The sequence below is a fragment of the Mytilus galloprovincialis genome, chromosome 3 (genome assembly GCF_965363235.1).
Source record: "Mytilus galloprovincialis chromosome 3, xbMytGall1.hap1.1, whole genome shotgun sequence".
NCBI classification, from domain to species: domain Eukaryota; kingdom Metazoa; phylum Mollusca; class Bivalvia; order Mytilida; family Mytilidae; genus Mytilus; species Mytilus galloprovincialis.
The window spans coordinates 23,048,797-23,065,721 of NC_134840.1; the positions used below are offsets into that span (position 1 = coordinate 23,048,797).

Below are 16,925 nucleotides of genomic sequence, written 5' to 3' on the forward strand. Positions count from 1 at the left end.
TCATCTAAAAGTACTGAAAGTTTATTTTATGGTAACCCTTGTTACTGTTTTCATGATTTAAAAAAAAAATACAGTGACTACAATAAACATAATTTATCAATTTTACAGTCGTAGCATGATCGACATCTAGCAGAAATTAAACTCAAACCGGTGATATGGACCATCTTAATTAAACTTGCAGTTAGATCAGAATTGCTGTTCCCTGTTGAAGAGATCATTGTGACTTTGAGATGAAATACAGCAATAAAGGCGCTTTTGATTCTTAATGTGCCTTTGACGATTTTTGTGTATTATTATGAATTGATGCACTGCATCCTTGCCTTTTCATTATAAAACGAAACTATATATTTCCAGTGTTTCAAGCAGTTTCAAGTTGTATGTAAACTTTTGTATTGTCCTTTTGATTTTTTTAACGAATATTTTTAAAAAACAGGTCCGTTTCGAATTTCGTCCGTAATTACTTGTGTTATCGATAGACACACAATGATAATACGAGACAGGCTAAAGTGATTTCCATAATTATGTATAATATAAATTTAAGGTTATTAAGCTATCTAATAATGACTAATTAGACGTGAAACTTGGTGTACGATCATAATCCTTCCGATGTGTGTATTGGATTCACAAGTCCAGTTTCTTCCTGACAATCTTAACTTATATCATAGTTGAATCTACCTAGGAAAATATTCAGTGTGTTTCTTTGTAATGTTTGTTAAAACAATACTAGAGTACATCTCGATGTGGATTATAGTTACCGTAACGATTATGATGGCTGAAGCAAAACATATAGATCTACAACATGAAGGTACCAATTTTTAATAATTTAAATAGGCATGACGATATAGGGTTGACATTAACACTGTTATAATGATTAGTGAGTCGTTAAATTGTAATCGTGAAGCTGACAACATCAAATGACTACCTTAGGTACAAAAGAAAACGACAACAAAGTCTTCATTGATTCAGTATGCACAATCTAGTCCAAAATATCCCTTGTTTGCAACATCTATTTGCATTTAATTTTATCCAAATTACACGATATTTGAAGTACACTTTGCCTGCCATCTGTTTAATTTACTTAGTTGTATTACTACCAATGCATGGGGTTTGAATGACACTTAGGCTAATCATATGTATTTTATTTACTAATATGCAATACAAATGCTTGTTGAAAACTTTAAAATAAATAAATGTTTAATATCAAAGTGGTTTATTTATAAAAAATGCAGAATGTATATATAAAAAATGACATGGATCAATGAACGAAGATGAGAAAAATTGCTAGTCACCGAAGGACCTCCAACATTCAAAAGCAATTGAAGGAGCATTGTCCAACGTTCAATTCATTTCAATTATTTTATTACTTTCAGCAAATAATGCTAATCACTTGAAAGACATGTAATATATATATATATATATATAATATATATGCAAATACAAGATATTTTTTTATGATAAATAAATACATAATGCATACATAACTGATAAATGAATACATCCGAGAAGAACAATGATCTATATTACATGTAAGTATCGGCTACTTATAACATGTCTGTTTTACGTTTAATTGCATGGAAAAGAATGGACAAAGGTTTATTACATAATTATGTCTTTTATATTTTCTGTGATCAAAAACTGTATAAGCTAAAATGACGATGGACGCCTATAATAATATGGCTTAATATACTGTCTCCTTATTGCATTATATCTCTAAAATGAAATGAAACCTGTCTTCTATTGTATTTCAAGTACAAAAATGCATTTTTTTCTGGTCTATTAAAGGGGCACTACATGTAGCTGTCAAATTCATGTTCACCGATTTGAGTCAAATTTTCATATTTGACTTGTAACAATGTTAAACATATATCCAAACTATTAAAAGCATAAAATAATAATTAACAGGGCATGGGCATGATAATACGTAGCTTCGTTTCGTGTGTATTTTAGTTTAGACGCCATCTAATTAACTATCGATTTGACCTCCGAAGTCATCCGATGACCATATATGCGACATACACAGAAATAAAGACAAAAACAATAATTCAACTTGTGCAATTGGATTTTTCGAGGTCTGTTTAATTTCTTAGTTTTTTGTGGATCGAATCAGTCAATCAAATAATTCTCATTTGTTTCACTTTCCATGTTGACATTTTTCCCTTTAAATAACTTAACACATCCACATCACGTGGTATTCATCTGTGGCTAAGGGGTTACATTGCAGTTCACATAAATACAGATTCAATGAGGTCGAATTATTCACTTGCAAGTGAATAATTCATCAATGTTTCTTACCTTATTTTGACAAAATTGAATCATATTGGTTGCTAAAAGCGAAGAATTATTTCACAATTTCACTTTCATTAATGATTGAACAAAAAAAATCATATATTATTTTTTTTTATCTATCTCGAAGCAAGTGCCCCTTTAACACCGTGATATCGGCCTGTTTCAACAAAAAGTTATTTGAGGGCAATCCTATTCAACGTATATGTGAATCTTCAGCAACGAACACGTTCACACATTGTAGACTAGCATAGAATGACTTTTTGTGTTAATGCAATGTATTTCTTGTTAATCGAGTATTTTACAATTTTCTATATCTTTCGTACTTTCTTATGCAATTGACAGGGCAATTATCAAACAGCAACAACAACATTGTCAATTAATGGCAATCATTCCTATAAAGAGTCTATTAACGATTTGGGAAAAATTGACATATTTGTATATTATGTTGTCTTGTTGGTGTTATCTATATTCTAGAGTTTTCATGATAACAGACAAAAACTGATAACATAATGGATTTGAAGAAAAATAGGAACAAACACTTAAAAGTAGACTAAGTACAAAGTGTCTTTAAAGATCAATAACGTTAAAGAACTTTCAAGTCTTTAAGTTAATCAATGACAATACCGACCATTTGATTTTTTTTATATCTTTTTTGCTGATCCTTTTATTGTTTTCTTTTTAAAATTTCTACCTATCTATAAAAGATTTCAGACAAAACGCAAACAATTGGTAAAATTCGTTATTTAACAGGATTTCAAGGTTATCTATTATGAATTATTAGAATTAAAATCTATTTGTATGTATATTGAAGAAGCTCTTGATTTGAGAGACCACCATACCGTTTCATCAGGTAATAATCTTTTACAGTAGTTCGTGCATATACACATATATCTCATAACAATGTTAAACATATATCCAAACTATTAAAAGCATAAAATAATAATTAACAGGGCATGGGCATGATAATACGTAGCTTCGTTTCGTGTGTATTTTAGTTTAGACGCCATCTAATTAACTATCGATTTGACCTCCGAAGTCATCCGATGACCATATTTGCGACATACACAGAAATAAAGACAAAAACAATAATTCAACTTGTGCAATTGGATTTTTCGAGGTCTGTTTAATTTCTTAGTTTTTTGTAGATCGAATCAGTCAATCAAATAATTCTCATTTGTTTCACTTTCCATGTTGACATTTTTTCCTTTAAATAACTTAACACATACACATCACGTGGTATTCATCTGTGGCTAAGGGGTTACATTGCAGTTCACATAAATACAGATTCAATGAGGTCGAATTATTCACTTGCAAGTGAATAATTCATCAATGTTTCTTACCTTATTTTGACAAAATTGAATCATATTGGCTGCTAAAAGCGAAGAATTATTTCACAATTTCACTTTCATTAATGATTGAACAAAAAAATCATATATTTTGCTGATCCTTTTATTTTTTATCTATCTCGAAGCAAGTGCCCCTTTAACACCGTGATATCGGCCTGTTTCAACAAAAAGTTATTTGAGGGCAATCCTATTCAACGTATATGTGAATCTTCAGCAACGAACACGTTCACACATTGTAGACTAGCATAGAATGACTTTTTGTGTTAATGCAATGTATTTCTTGTTAATCGAGTATTTTACAATTTTCTATATCTTTCGTACTTTCTTATGCAATTGACAGGGCAATTATCAAACAGCAACAACAACATTGTCAATTAATGGCAATCATTCCTATAAAGAGTCTATTAACGATTTGGGAAAAATTGACATATTTGTATATTATGTTGTCTTGTTGGTGTTATCTATATTCTAGAGTTTTCATGATAACAGACAAAAACTGATAACATAATGGTTTTGAAGAAAAATAGGAACAAACACTTAAAAGTAGACTAAGTACAAAGTGTCTTTAAAGATCAATAACGTTAAAGAACTTTCAAGTCTTTAAGTTAATCAATGACAATACCGACCATTTGATTTTTTTTATATCTTTTTTGCTGATCCTTTTATTGTTTTCTTTTTAAAATTTCTACCTATCTATAAAAGATTTCAGACAAAACGCAAACAATTGGTAAAATTCGTTATTTAACAGGATTTCAAGGTTATCTATTATGAATTATTAGAATTAAAATCTATTTGTATGTATATTGAAGAAGCTCTTGATTTGAGAGACCACCATACCGTTTCATCAGGTAATAATCTTTTACAGTAGTTCGTGCATATACACATATATCTCATATAGGCGATTGTGTGTTTGAAGTAAATTTATGAAAATTTAAAATAATACTGATGTATAAGTTTATGGTATCAATATCAATTTATAATGTAATGGTATACATAGAATTGGCCTATGACTTGTTGTTACATGCATCTTTAATTCATTTATATGTTGTTTTAATATTATAATTGTCTGTATTTGGATCACGCCTCTATTGTGCTCTTTCCAATAAAATATTGAAATTGAAATTGAAATTGAAATTAGACGTGAAACTTGGGGTTCGATCTCAATCCTTAAGACGTGAATTGTCGTCTTGCAGTAAAATTTCTGTCCTGTCATATCGTCTATATGTAAATCGATTTTTAAGCTAAGATTATACATTAAACATAATGTCATCATATCATCATATAAGATATCAACATAATACATGTATTATGTTGATATCTTAACAATTCGATGTGCATGTTGGTTGGCAAGCGAGGTCATTTTTTTCAAAATACCCCAAAGGAGTGTGGCCAATTAATGCGAAATTTGGTTCCGGTGTTTAGAGGAGAATACTTGTGTGGAAGTTAATGGATGATGATATAGACAGACGATAACGAAAACGACCGACAAGAGACAAGAAAAGCTTACTTGGTTCTTTGGACCAGGCTAGCAAAAAAAAAAAAAAAAATACAAGCAAAAAACAGTACCGTATAGAAATTAAGCCAGGAGTGCTCAATTCTGAAACAAAAAAAACAAAAAACCGAAGGCTTATAGAAAGCTTATTTACTACAACTGTTTCACCAATATACAAAACAAACAAGTATGGCAGCTAGTAACATATAACAAGCTTTGGAAAATAGACTCATGCTTTTGTATTAATCAATTCCATTCAATTCAATTCAATATTTTATTTACGTCTCACCTTATGTATAAAATTACACAATACATTATAAAAGATACATTTTGTATACATAAGCCAAGCTGTACAGATTAATGAGAGACCAAGCATGTGTCGGTTTAAAATATGTGTAAGTGCTGTCCTCTATTCCCTTACTTCTAACAATAGCAACACGACACTTGCACAAGCTGTAATCATCAGTTAGAAAGTAACAGACATATAAGACCGACACTATAAACAGAAAACAAATAAGAAACCAAAAGACAAAAAGTACCGATCTAAGTATATTCTTAATTATTGAATGTAACGTCCAAGTCCGATTTTAACTAATATAAAAACTATTTTATTCCCCCCATGATACTTAAAAATCAATATGTACACTACCAAACGATGTATTCTAAAGATGTCATAAACAGACAAATATTGTTACCCGTCCATCAGAAAATACCTGTGGGACGTTTAGTTTGCAATTTGTTGTAATGCTCTATAAAAGTTATAGAATCTTGCAACAACTTTCAGAGGAAAATTACTGCATCTAACCAATATACCTTCATTTGCTGTTGACAGTCTAAGTTTCCCGTACTTCGTCCAGGCCAGCAACTACATTTTTAACTATTGTACAAATTGTTAGTTTGTTCCCATCCTGGGAATGCAACAAATATGTCCCCACTGACAGGTAAGCAAGCAATAATTTGTCAATTAAAAGCAGTCATAGCCACGTCCACTTGTATTTTTGTCCATCAGATGAGTTAAGCCTTTTTCAACAGATTTTTATAGTTCGTTCTTATGTTGTACTGTTATACCACTGTCTCAGGTTAGGGGGGGCTGGGATCCCGCTAACATGTTTAACCCCGCCCCGCCACATTATTTATGTATGTGCCTGTCCCAAGTCAGGAGCCTGTAATTCAGTGGTTTTCGTTTCGTTTATGTGTTACATATTTGTTTTTGTGGATAGTTGTCTCATTGGCAATCATACCACATCTTCTTTTTATATAGATAAGCTTTATTACCCAATACCATACTAAAAAATAAGAATCGAACGGATGTATGACCATAAGTGTCAATTATTGGTTAGCAATAGTATACATATTTATTTTTGTTCAAATTTAAAATCAATGTTAGTAACGATAAGGGCAATATCCAATGTTGAAATGATAATTCTAAGAATAACATTAGTTCATATGAACTACATATGCGATTTTATTTTAATTAAAATTTTGTGTAAATATTTAAATTCAAAGAATAAAAGAAAAGTACAAACAGGAATATGTCGAAAATCATCGACATCTTCAAAAAGACAAAAAAGGAAGACAAACAAAACTTCACAGCATGAATAATAAAATTAACATGTGCAATATGAAAGGTCAACTTAAATAGGTAAAACTCATTTAATGAATTCTCAAACATAGTTTTAAGGTCTGCTTTAATCTCCAAGTTTGTATTTTACACTTATAGCATCCTTTGCGTGTGTATTTTCAATTATATATTTGGTATACCATTTATGCATGTAAACCTTGATTATAAACTTAAGAAACATATTTAGTATTTAATATAATACATTATATCTAAACAAACACGTTAAATCAAGATGTATAATATACGTTCGTCATATTTTCTAATATAACTAACGAATATTTCTTTCCAAGGAAGGCGACAAGATATGGACACTGTAATACAATCCCAATTTGGACTAAATTGGATGGATAAGGAGGAAATACTATCAGAGGCCGATTATTACAAATATTTTACTGAATCCGGTAAGAAATTTACTTTGAAGTAAAAAAACCTACAGTATTTCTGCACACAAACCTCTAAATAATGGACACATTGAGGGTGGATGTACTAAATGGAAAAACGTTGTTTTTTAGCCAAGGTTACTTTACTGTAAAAACGATGTCATTTACCATGGACAACTGTCTGAAGAAGGCATTTATTTCGCTGCAACATTCGATAGAAAAGTCCGTAACGTTATATATACAATGTATAGTAATTATACCGTAATTTTAGTAAGTACAATGCACATTTCTAATTTATTTCTATTTAAGACTTTAATCCTAGAAAAAGACGGTCAGCATTTAATCTGCGACCAGGGAAACCATCGTCATCACATAGCTGTTGCCATGTTAGGGAGGTCCCGAAAGATTTACGCAGCAAAAACTTTATGAAACCAAATGGTCTGGATCAATTCTACCAGAAATATACGGAAGCGTATGGTATTCCTGTCATAGGTATAAAACTTATCATGTTAACATGCTTCTGATTATGTTACGAAATGATGTCTGCAAAGAGTGATACCACCAAATCAAAGTATTTCACATCCGATTGCGTACGAAAAATTGTCGAAAAAAATATTCCCTTGAATTTGACAATTGGGTAAATTAATCCTACATTTCATTGCAGTAAAATAAATCTGGATAAAAAACATATATCTTAGGTGTTTCTGTAGAATATTTTGGAAACTGGAGGTTACATGGTTACTAAAGGTAAAAAAGATGTGCACATTATGTTGATTGGTTGACTTCCAGTGATGGTTATTTCCTTATATGCAATGAAATGGTTTGTGAAATTGTGTCCATAGTACTGTGTAGGATAAATCTTAAAGTTTATTCATGCCAAGTACATGTATTTCTTTATTTAAACAAAGATAAATAAAAAAAAAGTGCAAGTTTAACAAAGACTAATCGGAGAAAATCAATGGTGGTTTTACGCCTAAAAAAGTATTTGTTTGTTTGTCGTAATAAAACCAAGTCAGACAATTAAAAATTACTTATGACATAGACGAACATGTAGACTGTTAATTACTATTTGAATTATTGTTTTAAACGTTATAAAACTTAATGAAGACAGCTAAAGAAAAACAAATATGACTGACATGAACCAACGACAACCGCAGAACTACAGTAACAGACTCCTGACTTGTGACAGGAACATAAAGAATGTGGCGGGAATGAACATTTTTGAGAGCCTCACGTAACATTAGACAATGGTTAAATAGTACAGTATAAAATCAAACTATATGAATCAGTTGAAAAAAGGATTAACTCATCAGATGAAATCAAAGAGAAATACATCTAACAAAAACACAAAGTAGACAACTAATAAAAAAAAAAAAAACCAGACGTATGTAAGACTAAATAGTAAGTAGTACACATCAAACATCCAATGGATTTAGTGTGAAAACGTCATAAACAGTCAGAGCAAAATATGATCAACAACGAAAAGACATTTAGACGTTAATATATATATATATATATAGACTGAAAAAAAGTATCTATAAAACATATCAAATTTTAATTTGCCCCGAGTCTTATAAAATCAAATAATTAAACAGAAAGTTATTTTAATAAACAAATACATGTTCGTGTGCGCAGTGGTGTTTTGAAACGGTTTACTCATTATGACAGTCTTAAGAAAATAGCCATATTTTAAATTCTCGAAATTGTCTAAAGCATCAGGGGTTTTGTATGAGAGAAATAAACGGAATGGTGCCGATTTTAATTTTTCAATTTGTACAATAAACCTACTAAAACATTTACTAGAATAGAATTATCTAAACGAATTTCATCATAATACCATTCCATTTAAGGATCTGATCAAGTGTCAGATAATGCATTAAGACGAGCTTGTTACGTGGTGAGATTTATGTTTGCTGATAACAAAAATGTTCGAACGTCTTACTACAAACGTTATGGACGAGTGGCTGTAATTGGAGCTTCGGAGGGGACGACAGATATTCCAGAACACAGTTGGCTTCCAAAACGATTGAATGAGAGAACACGTGGTCTAGGAGCAACTGATTATGCACCGGTGTGTACTGCAGGAGAAGAAAATGCTTCATGTTTTTGCAAAGATAAATACTTTCTTGAAGATATATTTGTCCATGAAGTTGCTCATGGAGCTCATTTTCTGGGTGCAAAATACGCTATTGATGGTTGGAGTACAAAACTTATCAATCAGTTTGAAGATGCACAGAGAACTGGTCTTTGGAACGACACATATGCAATGAATTCATCGGCTGAATATTTTGTAAGCAATTTCTATTTTATTTTCAAACGGTAAAAATACGATAATCTGATCTTTAAGGGCAATATTTCTATTTTCATACAAATATAGTAAACATATCAATTGGCATTGTACATGGTCATGTTGTTTTCTCTGACTGTTAACGACGTCTTTACATTTCATCCATTGGGTGTTGGTTTTGTACTGATTGATATTTTAGTCTTAGATACATAGTTGTTTTTTGTTTTCAACTCACTACCAGAACTGTGCTAGTACACACACATCTGTACTTAGTGTCATTTTTGTTGTGGGGATGTACAAATACTCGGCTGTGTTCGTTTTGAGCTTTTGTTCCTTGTTTTTCTACTTAGTATCGATCTGATGAGTTTAGCCTTTTTCCATTGATTTTTATATAGATATAAGAATATGTGTTATGAGTGCCGATTAGACATCTCTCCATCCAAGTGACAATTTGTAAAAGTAACGCATTATAGGTCAATGTACGGTCTTCAACATGGAGCTTTTGCTCACCCCGAACAGCACGCTATAAAGGGCTCCAAAAATAAGTAGTCAAAACCATTCAAACAGAAACAAACGGTCTAACCTTTATATAAAACGAGAAACGATAAACACTTATGAACCACATCAACAAACGACAACTACTGAACATCAGGTTCATATGTTATGATTTAACCAACTGCCCCAGGTTAGGTTAGGTTGAGCACAAAATCGTATCGCACATTCCTCCTACCTTTTACGACATATTCAATGACATGATGCGCTACAATGACAGAATACGGGTATTGAATTTCAACACTGGATCAATAGGATATGTTCTAATCTATAATCTTCCAGTGTTTGTAAATAGTAACCAGTACAAAAGAGGGGGTACCATTATGTAACAAATTGCAAAAAAGTGTTATACTCTAACAGGGCACATTAAACTAAATCAGTTCAAAGACTGGATATTCTGTCGTGAATTAATGTTTATTAATTTCCTTAGGTGTCGTTTGTTGCTGTTTCCCTGTCCGCCTCTGTTTTCCTTTTGGTTTGTTCGTCGTTCTTGAACTTGTATTCTTTTATGGACCTTGGAATCTTCTCTCCTGTTTTGTTAAATCGTTACACCATACGATTTTGTCTAAAACTACTGATGATGATCCAGAATAAAATCTGCATTGATGCTTATAACTATTCTATATTGGTAGTTTTCCTCTTGGTTAATGATTCGATGTTAATTGGTAGTCAGTAAGTAATGCAAGTCCTGAAATAATGTGTAATTAGTGTAACTTTTCAATATGTGTGATATTCGACTGATTGTTGAAAATTCAAGGACGTCACTAGTTCCTCCATTTGTCTATATCGTAAAGATATTTGTCCTTTGTAATATATATTGTCAGATTGAATTGGTTTGTTCAGATTTACAATTTGCTTTGAATCTGTTTCTCTTGTAGAGTTTTTTCATATAGAGTATATATCGTTAAATACCATATTAATGGACATAATGTTTTATTTGTTTAAATTGCTGTCTGGTTGACATAAATCCTACAACTTCGTTCATAACAGTGCTTTTGGCAATCTTTCAGTGTCGTCTGGATTTTTTACACACATTTGTTGTGATATATATATTTTTTACGCTTTGAGTACATACAATAATAAGCCAGTAATTTGATGTACAGTATAAAATTGAGAATGGAAATGGGGAATGTGCCAAAGAGACAACAACCCGACCATAGAAAAAAACAACAGCAGAAGGTCACCAACAGGTCTTCAATGTAGCGAAAAATTCCCGCACCCGGAGGCGTCCTTCAGCTGGCCCCTAAACAAATATATACTAGTTCAGTGATAATGAACGCCATACTAATTTCCAAATTGTACACAAGAAACTAAAATTAAAATAATACAAGACTAACAAAGGCCAGAGGCTCCTGACTTGGGACAGGCGCAAAAATGCGGCGGTGTTAAACATGTTTGTGAGATCTCAACCCTCCCCTTATACCTCTAGACAATGTAGAAAAGTAAACGCATATACTACGCACATTAAAATTCAGTTCAAGAGAAGTCCGAGTCTGATGTCAGAAGATGTAACCAAAGAAAATAAACAAAATGACAATAATACATAAATAACAACAGACTACTAGCAGTTAACTGACATGCCAGCTCCAGACTTCAATTAAACTGACTGAAAGATTATGATTTCATCATATGAACATCAGGCACAATCCTTCCCGTTAGGGGTTTAGTATCATACCATCATAACATATATGAGAAGAACATAACCCGTGTCATGCCAACAACTGGTTTTTGAATAAATGTGTTTAGTTCCGATGCAAAGACCCTATAAGTGAATCAATATTAACGCCAAAATATGCAATCTTTAATGACCTGACAACAGTATCGTAACTATATCCCTTCTTAATAAGTCTATTCAAAGGTTTTGTTAGTTTTTGAGGTGAATACTGACACCTTTGTGCTTTATAAAGAATATTTCCATAAAAAATTGGATGTGAAATACCTGAACGTATAAGAAGTCTGCATGTTGAGCTATATTTACGAATGATGTCCTTATACCGATGATAAAATTTAGTAAATGTTTTGACTAGTTTGTGATATCGAAAACCCTGGTGTAATAATTTTTCAGTAATACATAAATTTCTCTCGTTAAAATCTAAAACGTTGTTACATACACGAGCGATTCGTACAAGTTGAGATATATAAACACCGTAAGATGGTGACAAGGGAACGTCACCATCTAAAAATGGATAATTAACGATAGGAAATGAAAAATCATCTCTTTTATCATAAATTTTAGTATTCAGCTTTCCGTTAGTGATATAAATATCAAGATCGAGGAAAGGGCAGTGGTCATTGTTAGTATTAGCTTTATTTAAAGTAAGTTCAACAGGATTAATTTCTTTAATACACATACTGAAGTCGTCATTATTGAGAGCCAAAAGATCATCCAAATATCTAAAAGTATTATTAAATTTGTTTATCAGATGTTGTTTCGATGGGTCTTTGCTTATTTTTGTCATAAATTGTAACTCATAGCAATACAAAAACAGGTCCGCAATAAGTCGTGCACAGTTAGTCCCCATTGGAATTCCGATAATCTGACGATATACGGAATCCCCAAAGCGAACAAAAATGTTATCTAGTAAAAATTCAAGGGCATATATAGTATCAAAGCATGTCCAATTGACATAGTTTTTTTGTTTATTGCTACTAAAAAATGACCTAAAAGAGTTTGAACATATATATTCACATTCTGATTTTTTAAATGCCCATTTAATCAGGTGTGTGAATTTTTTCTTAATGAGAATGTGAGGCAATGTGGTATACAGGGTAGAAAAATCAAAACTTTGAACAGATTCAAAATCACCAATATAAGCATGCAATTTATCAAGTACTTCCAACGAGTTCTTGACACTCCAAAAGTAATTAATTCCACTATTTTCGAAGGCCTTATTTGAACAATTTACTATCAGGTTTTTAATGGTACCAAGTTTGATGGTAAGAAGAATAGACAATTTAGTAGTGGAACAATGGATTGAAGACGAAAAAAAATCTATATTTGTAAGGTGTTTTGTGTAGCTTCGGAAGCCAATACATAGTTGGGACTTTCATTGTATTTGGCTCTGCTTGTAAAGCGGTAGCTAAAAGTTTATGTTTGTTACAGATGTCGTTTTCTGAAAATGGAGTCAGTTGGAATGTTGGTGAACTGCTAAACATTTAAAAGGATGGTTGTGCTTCTTAAGGTGTTGGTAAATGATACTTTTGAATTTATTGGGTCTTTTAAAACGATATAGATGTTCTTGAGTGCGTTTAGATAAATATCGTCCAGTTTCTCCTACGTACTGAAACCACATCCCGGTTTGTTCCATGTGAGTAAATAAATAATACTGTTTGTTTTTCAAGTTATATCAGTTTCAAAATTCAAAGAAAATGTGCGACCATTAAACGTGGACCTTACCGTATTGTTGGTGGAAAGACGGGGACATGTAAGTCATTTTGTGTTGTGACACTTATCGATAGAAGGGGAACCACGATTTTCATTGTTAAAAATGTTAGCGATGGTAGTATTTTTAGATAACCGATTTTGAAGATTGAGACGTGTAGATACCCTTTGAACAAGTTTAGTATTTAATATTTTTCCATTTCTTAGCTTCATAATTGTTTTTGTTAGTGAATAATATAATAAAGGAGCAAAGACTGGCGTCCAGAATATAAACCAGCATACAATAATTCAAGTTATGTAAAATTGATAAATCTGTTCGGCTAAAAATGTGAAACGCTATCAGTATTAATTACCCGAAAAAGATAGGGTATATCAGGGTAGGACTGATGGTTGACTAAATAGTAGAATGGGGCTGAATATTGAAATACTACTTTTTGATAAATATTCCTAAAGTAATGAACTAGAGCAGTTCTCGCGCGGACACACACTCCATAATCTAGTATATTATAAGAGCATAAACCTGAAGTACGGGGAGGAACTCTACTGTCTCCACACGGCACTAAAGACAAACTCTGTAAAAAATAAAATTTAGAATGGAAATGGGGAATGTGCCAAAGAGACAACAACCCGACCATAGAAAAAAACAACAGCAGAAGGTCACCAACAGGTCTTCAATGTAGCGAAAAATTCCCGCACCCGGAGGCGTCCTTCAGCTGGCCCCTAAACATATATATACTAGTTCAGTGATAATGAACGCCATACTAATATCCAAATTGTACACAAGAAACTAAAATTAAAATAATACAAGACTAACAAAGGCCAGAGGCTCCTGACTTGGGACAGGCGCAAAAATGCGGCGGGGTTAAACATGTTTGTGAGATCTCAACACTCCCCTATACCTGTAGCCAATGTAGAAAAGTAAACGCATATAATACGCACATTAAAATTCAGTTCAAGAGAAGTCCGAGTCTGATGTCAGAAGATGTAACCAAAGAAAATAAACAAAATGACAATAATACATAAATAACAACAGACTACTAGCAGTTAACTGACATGCCAGCTCCAGACTTCAATTAAACTGACTGAAAATTATGATTTCATCATATGAACATCAGGCATAGTTGTCGTTTGTTTATGTAATTTTTACGTGTTTTTCGTTTTTTTTTTTTTATCTTATATAGATTAGACCGTTGGTTTTCCCGTTTGAATGGTTTTACACTAGTAATTTTGGGTCCCTTTATAGCTTGTTGTTCGGTGTGAGCCAAGGCTCCGTGTTGAAGGCCGTACATTGACCTATAATGGTTTACTTTTTTAAATTGTTATTTGGATGGAGAATTGTCTCATTGGCACTCACACCACATCTTCCTATATCTAAGTAATGTATTTATGTGAAAAAAACGTTTTCTCCCATATCACACCCAAGACAAGGTTGTCATAGTATTATCTATGTAGGGGTTTCTGTAGACGACGTTTTTGTGCTCTGCCGAAACATACATAAGGAGACTAGTTACTTCTATATATATGGCCATTTCATTAAATATATGGACTTTTTTGGCGTAAACAATTTGAATATACACATTTCCTGGTTTCAATGATGAGAAATTTTGACAATTATTTCATTTTGGATATAGATGTTGCATGTTAACTTACTTGGAAATAATTTTATATTCACAACTAATAACTTGCTGTTTATATACGTTTTATTATTTAAATTTATTGGCTACATACAACGTTTAGTTGAATTTAGATGATTTGATTTCTTTTGTAAAGGCTGAAGGAGTACAAAGTTATTTCAATGTAAATACTCATTTGGATAAGGCTGATGGAGTTCATGGTCCTATTAGCAACCGAAAAAGACTGGAAGAATATGATCCCGTTTTATATGATTTAATTCATGAAGTTTTTCCATGTAAAAACAGGTTTCTCAAACGATGTGAATCAACGAGAGGTATGTATTGTACAGTTGACACTTGTATAGTTTGATTGATTATGAAAAAAATTAAACGAAAACCAAATGTGTTATACAACAAACACAAACAACTGAACCACAAGGGCCTGACAGGCAGGGATTGTCAAAATCAGAATGGAAGCATACCTAACTGAAGTTTAGTTGGGACGATGATATCAACACAGTCAACATCTTTGCAATTTTGCAATATGGTCAGATAGACACAAAAGAAGAATTGTGTTTATGTAAAACTGGTTTAAATCTGGTTTAATCAAATTTTATTGCTGGACCATGTCAGGGTAATTGGACCACCCGGATTTCGTTATTGTTTGTACGTTCATGACTTACCCTTTTTTATTTATTTAATATTACAAACAGTAAAATAGATTATCAAAACGAATAAATATAGATTGTTGGGGGTACACGTCAATAAGACAGTGACACAAAAAAGGAAACAGAATTCCAAAGATTTTTCTATATGGTTTACTAATCAAATGGCAACTTCTTGCTGTTTTTTGCTTTGATGTGTCTTTAGTATTGTTTAACGCAAACGTATCTCGCATTCAAAATACAATATTACCAAAATCGAATAGTTGAGCTGACATATTAATTTTGCGGAGAAAACATGAATTTGTCAATCTTTAACTTTTCATGAATTTGTCAATGGTAAAGAAATGATATGTATATATTATTACATAGACCAGCACGAGTTAATAAAAATGGCAAGTGTTATACTATTCATTCAAATTTTCATTATATTATTATTGTGTCAAATATCTGTTGATTGTGTCTGCATTTTATCAACTAAATGTAAAGTGTAAATGTAGGTAAAGAGCTGGAGCAGGAGCTTAAGATGAATTGTAAAAAGAGATCAGACGAAGCTATCTCCAACTACAGCCTGTCAGATGTCGATTTTGAGGATAATAGTTTGCGGGTAGGAGATCGCATCAGCTGTATTGGAGTTAAGTTTACTTATTCAGGAAATATTTATGTACAACTCTTGCATCTCAAACATTATAATAGAGAATCATATTTATATGGACATTTATGAAAAACTACATTGTAACGAAAGGGAAAGGGGGGGGGGGCAAAAATACCAAAGGGACATTCAAATCATAAGTTGAAAGTAACCTGACAACGCCAAAGCTAAATAAAAAAGACACACACAAACAAAATAACAGAGAAAAAACATTACAAAAACACTTCTTCTCCAAAACGTAACTTTGATCAACACGAATTACTACATAACTGGGATGATTCGAGTGCATCTGTAAGGCTAGAAGATCCTGCTCAACATGTTGTACCCGTCGTGTTGATCATGTAAGTATAAACTGACTTATAAGTCTTATTTGGTAGTTCACATTCAGAGTAAAGGAAGCGAGATTGTAGTTACGACAATTGGAACATATTCTTCGTCATCTGTGAAGCCGATATTCAATTACGGTCAACCAACTTGTAATAGCGTCCTTAAAAATTACGAAGGGGTGATTTCACCACTTGGATCTCTTTGTTTAATAGCTTCATGGGACCAGCAACTCTCTGTCAAGGACATCAGGATAGAAAATACAAACCCTAGGATATTGTATTAACTAGGAGATATATACTCCGTATGCATGCGCTACTTGAATGTT

The 16,925-nt window shown here is 32.2% G+C and overlaps 1 protein-coding gene across 1 annotated transcript; it reads left to right on the forward strand.

The window, feature by feature from the left end:
- Positions 1-623: 623 nt before the first annotated feature.
- Positions 624-16,345, forward strand: LOC143066234 (uncharacterized). Its single transcript, XM_076239227.1, has 6 exons — positions 624-805; positions 7,036-7,146; positions 7,435-7,617; positions 8,976-9,415; positions 15,117-15,294; positions 16,122-16,345. The coding sequence occupies exons 1-6, from the start codon at positions 706-708 to the stop codon at positions 16,343-16,345; spliced, it is 1,236 nt and encodes a 411-aa protein (XP_076095342.1). The 5' UTR covers positions 624-705.
- The last annotated feature ends 580 nt before the right edge of the window (positions 16,346-16,925 follow it).

Coding starts and splice junctions, on each gene's coding strand:
- LOC143066234 (XM_076239227.1), top strand. CDS start 706: ATGTTTGTTAAAACAATACTAGAGTACATCTCGATGTGGATTATAGTT. Junction 7,147..7,434: donor CAAATATTTTACTGAATCCG/GTAAGAAATTTA, acceptor TTTCTATTTAAG/ACTTTAATCCTAGAAAAAGA. Junction 7,618..8,975: donor GTATGGTATTCCTGTCATAG/GTATAAAACTTA, acceptor ATTCCATTTAAG/GATCTGATCAAGTGTCAGAT.